The sequence below is a fragment of the Borostomias antarcticus genome, assembly GCF_949987555.1.
Source record: "Borostomias antarcticus genome assembly, chromosome: 7".
Lineage (NCBI taxonomy): Eukaryota > Metazoa > Chordata > Actinopteri > Stomiiformes > Stomiidae > Borostomias > Borostomias antarcticus.
Genome location: NC_140240.1, coordinates 10,155,755 through 10,165,646, shown reverse-complemented (window position 1 = coordinate 10,165,646; position 9,892 = coordinate 10,155,755). Strand labels below are relative to the sequence as shown.

The 9,892-nt window shown below is 49.0% G+C and overlaps 1 protein-coding gene across 1 annotated transcript in view; it reads right to left on the bottom strand.

The window, feature by feature from the left end:
* Positions 1 to 9,892, bottom strand: part of LOC311311576 (plexin-A2-like) — a gene marked incomplete at both ends in the record, with an annotated part of 75,867 nt that overhangs the window by 38,934 nt on the left and 27,041 nt on the right. The window contains 5 exons of the mRNA XM_084441326.1: positions 259 to 373; positions 2,138 to 2,234; positions 2,798 to 2,951; positions 3,412 to 3,535; positions 6,380 to 6,480. Of these exons, the coding sequence (XP_084297452.1) occupies positions 259 to 373; positions 2,138 to 2,234; positions 2,798 to 2,951; positions 3,412 to 3,535; positions 6,380 to 6,480 (591 nt within the window). The remainder of the gene's footprint in view (positions 1 to 258; positions 374 to 2,137; positions 2,235 to 2,797; positions 2,952 to 3,411; positions 3,536 to 6,379; positions 6,481 to 9,892) is intronic.

The following is a 9,892-nucleotide window of genomic DNA, read 5'->3' as shown; positions in this document are numbered from 1 at the left end:
CAGCGCGCTCGAGCAGGGGGATTGAGATATGCGAAGAGTGCCCACTCAGCGCCGTCCGAGTAGCTCCACTCCTGGGTCCAGTTTGGTAAATCAGCCTGACACCCGTGTCCAGTACTGACCTGCATTGTTAAACGGCTCTGCAGTATTACATGCTCAAGCAACAGGTCTATGCGGTGTACGTTTAAACATGTTTAGCTGTGTGTGCGTGTGTGTGTGTGTGTGTGTGTGTCTGTGTGTGTCTTGGCGGTGGAGCCGTACCTCGGTGGCGTTCACACGGCCCTCCAGGAAGGAGCAGCTGACCGGGTCGTCGGTGCAGAGGTTACGATACTTACACCAGTGACACCGGAACATGCTGCTCACACAGGACAGACACCTGGGGACGGACACGGATACGTTAGGACAGAGAGACACCTGAAGACAGACAGACAGGCAGACAGACACGTTAGGACAGACAGACACCTGAAGACAGACAGACAGGCAGACAGACACGTTAGGACAGACAGACACGTTAGAACAGACACGTTAGGACAGACAGACATGGTAGGACAGACACCTGAGGACAGACAGACAGACAGACACGTTGGGACAGACATCTGAGGACAGACAGACAAGTTGGGACAGACAGACACATTAGGACAGACATCTGAGGACAGACAGACATGTTGGGACAGACAGACACATTAGGACAGACATCTGAGGACAGACAGACAAGTTGGGACAGACAGACACATTAGGACAGACATCTGAGGACAGACAGACAAGTTGGGACAGACAGACACATTAGGACAGACATCTGAGGACAGACAGACATGTTGGGACAGACAGACACGTTAGGATAGACTCCTGTGGACAGACAGACTCTTGAAGACAGACAGACACGCTGGGACACCGGCACCAGACATGTTCCAGTATGTACAGTAGACATGTTCCAGTATGTACAGTAGACATGTTGCAGTATGTACAGTAGACATGTTCCAGTATGTACAGTAGACATGTTCCAGTATGTACAGTAGATATGTTACATTATGCACAGCAGTGTTACAGCAGGGCTGGGTATTAATAGAACGGGCCTGTTAGGGCACTTCAGGGTGATTCATTACTGGACTGATTTGATGCTGGTGTGATGGTGGTGAGGGGGGAGGGAGAGAGAGAGAGAGAGAGAGAGAGAGAAGGAGAAGAGGGTAAGGGGGAGGAGAGAGGATAGAGCAGGAAAGAGGTGGGAGGGGGAGAGAGGAGAGGAGAGGAGAGGAGAGGAGAGGAGAGGAGAGGAGAGGAGAGGAGAGGAGAGGAGAGGAGAGGAGAGGAGAGGAGAGGAGAGGAGAGGAGAGGAGAGGAGAGGAGAGGAGAGGAGAGGAGAGGAGGGGCTGTGTGTTAACACTGAAATATTAATCACAGGATTGCAAGAGTCGCTTGGTGGCTAATGGAGCCCATATTGGGCTGAACAGCTGTGATGAGCTTCTGACTGTGTCTCTGATGTTCCCAGTGTGTCCTGGACCTGCCTGGACCTTGAACTCCGTGTGATTAAGGATTACTAGGAGTAGTATTCCATTGTGGGTATTATACCAGTTCAAGAGCAAATTGAAATACAGTATTGGCAGGTTACATAGATTATATACAGGGAGCCAATGTAACATGGGGTTAATAAGCTCAGGTTGACCTAAATCAGAGCAGACATATCAGACGAACTGTGGGGTTATCTGGCCTGGCCTGCTCTTAGTAAATGGGTACATCAGTACATCAGCGCATCCCAGGGCCCTAATGGGACTGTGCCCCGCTATCTACTCAGTAGATCACAAAGAGAGAGAGAGAGAGAGAGAGAGAGAGAGATAGTGTGAGGGGAAGAGAAAGATAGGGTGAGAGAGAGTGAGAGAGAAGGGAGGGTAAGGGAGAGAGTGTGTATGTTAGAGATAGAGTGTGTGTGTGTGTGTGTGTGTGTGTGTGTGTGTGTGTGTGTGTGTGTGTGTGTGTGTGTGTGTGTGTGTGAAAGAGAGAGAGATAGAGAGAGAGGGAGAGAGATAGAGAGAGAATGAGAGAGAGAGAGAGAGAGAGAGAGGGAGAGAGAGAGAGATAGAGAGTGAATGAGAGAGAGAGAGAGAGAGAGAGAGGGAGAGAGAGGGTGTGCATCTGTCTCACTCACGTGTGATGCATGCTGCAGTTGTAGAACTTGACCTCTGTGCTGCCCAACATCTGGCCTGTCTCCTTGGAGTTGAGACGCAGCTCCACACCAAACCAGTCTGAGAGAGAGAGAGAGAGAGAGAGAGAGAGAGGGAGAGAGAGAGGGGGGGGGAGAGGTGTAGAGGGAGAGTGAGGGGGAGAGAGAGTGTGAGGGGGAGAGAGAGGGAGAGAGAGAGGTAGAGAGAGAGAGTGAGGGGGAGAGAGAGAGGTGGAGAGAGAGAGAGGGGGGAGAGAGAGAGAGAGGTGTAGAGAGAGAGTGAGGAGGAGAGAGAGAGTGAGGAGGAGAGAGGGAGAGAGAGAGGTGGAGAAAGAGAGTGAGGGGGAGAGAGACAGAGAGAGAGTGAGGGGGAGAGAGAGGTGGAGAGAGAGAGAGTGAGGGGGAGATAGAGAGGTGTAGAGAGAGAGGGGAGGGAGAAGAGAAGGAACCCCAAAAAGCAAGGAGTAAGGGAACATTTGAAGTAGATAATAATGGCTACAGCATGTTCATGTTCACGTTCCTGTTCAGAGTCATGTTCACGTTCACAGTCATGTTCATGTTCATGTTGGGTATACAGCACACTAGCCGTCTGACGCTCAGCCCTGTCATAGCCATGATGATGTCATCGGTGATGTCACGACTCACCTTGGCCCTCTGGGATCTGCGGGACATCCTTGGTGGACGGGGACAGACACATGACCCTGTTCCCCTTCACGTGGCCCTCCACCTCCGCCTGCTGCCCAAACGCACAGGTGATCCCCGCGGAAAGGTCTGGAACGTTACTGACCTCCAGCAGGAGCTGGAAAAGAGAACAGGAGAGGAGGAGAGGAAAGGAGGGGAGAGGAGAGGAGAGGAGAGGAGAGGAGAGGAGAGGAGAGGAGAGGAGAGGAGAGGAGAGGAGAGGAGAGGAGAGGAGAGGAGAGGAGAGGAGAGGAGAGGAGAGGAGAGGAGAGCGAATGAAAAGCATAGTTCAAGCAATTTGAAAAACACTTGTTTTTAATGTGTGTGTATGAAACTGTACAGCTACCATTCTTGGCCTGATCACTCTTAAAAAAGAGGTCTAAATTTGGTTACATAAAGGTTAATGACATTTTAAAAAGTAATTTAACAAAGCGATTGAAAAGATACAGTATGAAGTACTAGTACATTATGCCATTAGATTTTGAAGAAGAAAATGTTTCTGTCTATGCCACACAGTGAGAGTATGTGTGTAGCAGTGTGTGTACTGTCCCGGGTCTGGGCCGGCCAGGCCGACTCACGGGCATGCTGTCCGCTGACACAGCGATGCTGTCGGGGTGAGCGATAACCTTCACGCAACGTTCTGTGTCCGTGGCGAAGCGGAATGGCTCGTCTGCCCTCTCGCAGTGGTCTCTCCGGGCACACCTGCGGACCAATAGGAACACTCCGACTGAATCATTCACTCGCAGCAAAAATATGCAGAATATACAATAATCATGTCATGTAATAACGGTGTACGTATCAGAATAATGTGGAACGTAGCCAATGAGACCAACGCAAAGTCAATTTTCTCCGGTTCAGCAGCCTGTCAACCCGGTGATACCTGTAGGCATTGTGTGGCTTCTGTGTATGAAATGCGCTATACAAAAAGTTTGATTTGATTTGATTTTGATTTGTTATGCAATAAAAGTAGCTTTGGTGAATGGGAGACGTCTTGCAGACCCATATGCATTGGAGATATGCGCGCATCTTGGTTGCAGAACCTGCATGATGTCAGCGCATCATCGCTGCGGGATATCTGATAATTCTGATATCTGATAATTCACCTGCAGTATTTGTTTATTTGATTTCTGGGCTGATGAATGTCAGGGATTACTGTGTGACATGTGTAGGGCGGTAGAGAAATAAACTCATATAGCACACGGAGTTGAATGAATGAATGATTGAATGAATGAATGAATGAATGAATGAATAATCCTTTTGAAATAGAGATTTTGATGGAAGGAAATGTGCAGCAAACACACACACACACACACACACACACACACAAACACACACAGATTAACACACAAACACACAAACCCAGAATAAGAGGCTCTGGGTGAATACAGCGTTTTATACCAACATCACTTCCTTTTGACGGTGATGTAATCACTCAGCATGGTGTCTACCCCCCCCCCCCCCCCCAGCCCCCCCAGCTGTACGGCACAGTGTGAGGGGAGGCGGGGCTTTGACAAGCCCTCTGCTGTCTGTCGCCCAGGGTGACGGCCCCCGAGAGCTCTCAGACAGCCGACGGCCCTGGGCTGTAATTACAGGACGCTTGCTACTGGACAGGCAGAGAGAGGGGGGAGGGAGGGGGGGCCAGAGGGCGGGGTCGGCCGCCACACCCCCAGCATGACCACCACGCCCCCTACAGGCGGGACGGAGGGTTACCGCCATGTCACACACCAACGCCGCCTTACATCACGTATACACACACACACACACACACACACATACATAGACATAAAAAAACATGTGCTCTCACACAGGCCATGCCTGGGCACCTATGGTCTAAACACTTTACAGGTGACCGATCACCACCGTCTGGGCAATTTAATTCATCAGTGATATCAATCAGCTTCAGTATACTTTCATGTACAGTATCATGTTGGGGATGACTGTAGAAGCATTTCTACAGTATATACTGTATGTAGACAAATTATTTGAAGGTAACACTGAGAAAATCATTATTGAATAAAGTAATTCTAACACATAATATTTGTATTATTTTGACTGTACGTCCAATAACTCTCTGAAGCGCTTTAATTTAGATAACGGCAACGATAACAAATGCAAACGTCAACGTGACGGTCGGCAAAATCCTTTTTGAGGTCTGTTTCGGAGCCATCAGTTTCTCAAACACTGGGTTTTAATCGTCTGAATACCCTGTGTGGCTCTGTTACGTATTTAAGCCATCCTGGAGGCCGGACAATTAAAATAGAGCCGATAAGCCCGCTCTGTCAGAGTCCAAAATGTGCCGAAAGAACACAGCAGCAGTTTGGCAGGCCCGGCTGCTCTAGTCTAGCTCCAGCATAATCCCTTTTTTCCCACCAAACACCAGTTGTCTCTGTCCGTCCGTCCGTCTGTCCGTCTCTCTCTCTCTCTCTCTCTCTTGCTTTTTCACTCCCTCACTCTCTTTGTTCCCTCCTCTCTCATTGTCGACCTGACAAACAATGTTGTTGTTTTTTTGAGGGCATTCTGTGTCCATTTTGAAGGGCTCCACCGCTTATCTGCTGTCCTCTGTCCAGCTGTTGGTGAGAATGTGAGTTTTAAAGCCAGAAATGACACACTAGGTTTTCAGCCATTGTTCCCAGGGAATTAAGTCACCCAAAAAAATGGCAGTAATATATTTCTTATTATTATATTTCTTCTTATTAAATTTTTTTTTGTACCAAATGCACCAATGTTCGATTTTTACCTCCAAATCCCTCCTCGTTGGAAGCAACATTGCCAGTCTATATTGCGTCCAAAATCACATGATCCACTGTATATCAAGTATCATGGCATTGATCCCAGGGTTATAATGTGCTTATGACATATCAGGATATAACGAAGTGTCTGGTCTCTCTGGAAGGGGGAGGAGAGACTCACGTGTTGGAGAGGACCAGGCGTCTGGTCTCTCTGGAAGGGGAGGAGAGACTCACGTGTTGGAGAGGACCAGGCGTCTGGTCTCTCTGGAAGGGGAGGAGAGACTCACGTGTTGGAGAGGACCAGGCGTCTGGTCTCTCTGGAAGGGGAGGAGAGACTCACGTGTTGGAAAGGACCAGGCGTCTGGTCTCTCTGGAAGGGGAGGAGGGACTCACGTGTTGGAAAGGACCAGTCGTCTGGTCTCTCTGGAAGGGGAGGAGAGACTCACGTGTTGGAGAGGACCAGGCGTCTGGTCTCTCTGGAAGGGGAGGAGAGACTCACGTGTTGGAGAGGACCAGGCGTCTGGTCTCTCTGGAAGGGGAGGAGAGACTCACGTGTTGGAAAGGACCAGTCGTCTGGTCTCTCTGGAAGGGGAGGAGAGACTCACGTGTTGGAGAGGACCAGGCGTCTGGTCTCTCTGGAAGGGGAGGAGAGACTCACGTGTTGGAGAGGACCAGTCGTCTGGTCTCTCTGGAAGGGGAGGAGAGACTCACGTGTTGGAGAGGACCAGTCGTCTGGTCTCTCTGGAAGGGGAGGAGAGACTCACGTGTTGGAGAGGACCAGTCGTCTGGTCTCTCTGGAAGGGGAGGAGAGACTCACGTGTTGGAGAGGACACACCAGCCGCAGTGAGGGTCCCCGGAGCTCAGACACTCGCCACACGACCCGTACTGGTCACACGACTCCACCGGCACCTGGACCACCTGAAACACACCAGCACGCCGGGGGTTAACATCCAGACAGACACTCAGACACACCTACATACACAAACACAAACATACACACACACACACACACCTACACACACACACACACACACACCTACATACACAAACATACACACACACATACACACACCTACAGTACACACACACACCTACACATACACCCCTGTACTGGGGTTTCCTGGGAGACAACACACACACACACACCTACACACATACACACACACACATACACCTACATACTGTACACAAACAAACATATACAGTACACACATACACACACCTACAGACACACACCTACACACACACACACCTACACATACACACACAAACGCACACACACACAAACACACACACACACACACGCACACACTTACATTGAAGTATACACACACACACACACACACACACCTACACACACACACAGACCTACACACACACACACAAATTCAATGCCGTTCTGCTAAAAGCATATGCTCTCCATTAGCCAGTGGCTGTGACAGACTGCCCTGACTGTAGAGCAGCTACAGTAGCACCAGTCTGCATACACAAACAGGCTCCGGCTTTCAGCGCACTACCCCATACTGTTATCATTCCCGGCCTTGACGGACAACACAAGCAATTTCCTGATGTCAACAATCCCAATGTAGAGTGGATTAGGGATTAGAGAGGGTCCCCCGGGGCTGTAGATAACCTAAGTGGGTTCTCTCTCCGGTCTCTGTGGGTAAAAGGGATTATCCGGCGCTCCGAGCAGAATGACTTTTTACTCCATTTTCTTCCTGCCATTTTTTGGGGGGGACGTTCAGAATGCACAGTGCATTCCACTAGCTGAATGATTTTAGGACGAGATGTTGGGGGGAGCTGGTGTGTGTGTGTGTGTGTGTGTGTGTGTGTGTGTGTGTGTGTGTGTGTGTGTGTGTGTGTGTGTGTGTGCGTGCGTGCGTGCACGCGTGCATAGCGAGCGGAAAGCTCAAATGAAGTCAGTCACACGACCTACTTTATAAAACAACGCCAGTCCGTGAGAGATGAAGCCGTGACGCACGGGCCCTAACCATGACCTTTCCACCAGAGGGTCACAACCCCTCACGCCGCTCGCAGTCCGATCTGCTGACCGCCCGAGAGCGTGTTTGTCCAACGGAGCCTGAGCCTCGGGACACGGCAGAGAATTCCAATAAGATGTAAATGAACGTCATGATCGATATCCAAAACCTCTCTCAGTGGTCGAAGAAAACTCCCAGAATCTGGCGCTGCCTGCTGAATATCAAAACAAGCCGTGCAACTTTGATGGACGATATCACACTCTGAGAAAGTGTTTCGAGTGCCGTTCTCATAACGGCTCAGTGAAGCTGCAAATGGTTTTTCCCTGCATGTTTTTTTATCCATTTAAATGAATCCTATGCTGGAATAAAACAGCCACTGACAGACGCGAGTTGCACCAGCGCTGGCTCGCCAACTCCACAGGCGCCGATGCCAGCCCGAGTTCCCTCCGGCAAGTGATGCCATGTTTACGGTATGACGATGCGTGTGTGTGATAGTTGACGGTATCAAGCATGCTTGCCTGGAGTGACACGTACACTCCTTCCTCGCGCTGAAATATTATCGTATAACTAGAAAGTACATTTCCTGGAGAAAATGTGAGGTGGGCTAGCTGCTGCAGCTGTATGTAACAGCTACTGCTAGAACTACTATGGACCGGGCAATCTCCATGCACCCACTGGCGAAGACCGTGCGTCTCTAGCCCACTCAGGGGCTGAATTGTGGGGTCCGTGGCGTGGACAGTGGAGTGGTGACAAGACTCCGCCCCCTCAGGTCAGAGCTGGTCGGGGACAGTGTACGCCTCTCCAGGCCACTTACCTGCCCGCACCGGTAAAGACCATGTGTCTCTAGCCCACTCATGGTCTGAGTTGTAGGGCCCGTGGCGTGGATGGTGGCGTGCTGGTTAGGCTCCGCCCCCTTGTGTCACAGCTAGTCGGGGACAGTACAGTGACCTCCGGGCAATTTCCATGCATCCACCATTGAAGACTGTGTGTCTCTAGCCCACTCAGGGGCTGAAAAGTGGGTTCTGTGGCGTGAATAGTGGCGTGGTCATAGCCAGTCAGGGACGGTGTACTCCTCTCCGGGCTACGCACCGGCCCCCACCAGTGAAGATCATGTGTCTCTATTCCACTTTGGCTGAGTTCTGTGCTACCACATTAGTTAAAAAAGGGTGCCTGTACCTTTAAGAGAGGCTGCACATGCACACAAATTCAAAAAAGCAACAGCTGCCACCACGTCTAATCCCAATTGACACTCTGATCCTAGACATGGTCCGCTTCAGACAGCTCTATCGCAAAAACTATAAATGTTACAGCTTATATATTGACACCATTGGAATCCTGAGAACTTGCAGAACATTTCTAGGTATAATATGTCTGTATAGCTTAAACACTGTAGGCATGGCGACAAGTTAGAAAAAGCTAAATTAGCAGCTCAAAAGTTACAGTGCGTTGCCATACGTTCCAATGGGGAGCGCAATTGCCGAACAAAACGTCATACAGCGAAAACTATAAGTCACACAGCTTAGATACTTACATTGTACGAATCAGCACAGTTGTGTGAACGTTTCGATATATAATATGTGTATGAGCTGTTAAAACTGTAGCCATAGCGACAAGTTAGAAAAAGATTAAAAATGCAAAATGAGCAGCTCAAAAGTTAGAGTGCAGCGCCATACATTTCAATAAGGAGCGCAGTTGCCGAACAAATCGTATACAGCGAACTGTAAGTTACACAGCTTAGATACTTACATTGTAAGACTCAGCACAGTTGTGTGAACATTTTGATATATAATATGTGTATGAGCGTTCAAAACTGTAGGAGTGCCAGCACTTTACAAAATGTGTGAATATTTTCAAAGCAACTGCTGCCACCACTCAAAGAAAACAAAGTTTCTGAACATTCCAAAAGCAGTTTCAAGCAGTTTTAATGGGACAAAAAATAGTTTTAAAAGTTACATTTCTGAAAAACTATCAAAAATATCAAAAATCTGAATACATCCGTTAAAGAGCTAAACATTGTGAACATTTTTAAGTTTGAATGAAGTTTCTAGCACAAAGTATGAAGAAGTTATAAAGGAGACAAAAAATGGGAAGAATAATAATAAAGAAAGAAATAGTGGGAATATCACAAGTTGGGCTAGCTTCTGCAAGCTAGCCCACCTAATAATATTACACCCACAGAAACGTATCTGGGTGCAGGTGAAAGCAAAATCTCATGCCAAGCGGAGTTGGCAGTACCCTGGATGTACTGTAGCGGTATTATGCCCTCGAATCCATTTGTCAACTGTCAGATTTGGGTGCTTCAGTATTGATCGCTCTCATCTCGGATGCTCTCTCACACCGAGTGCCCCAGT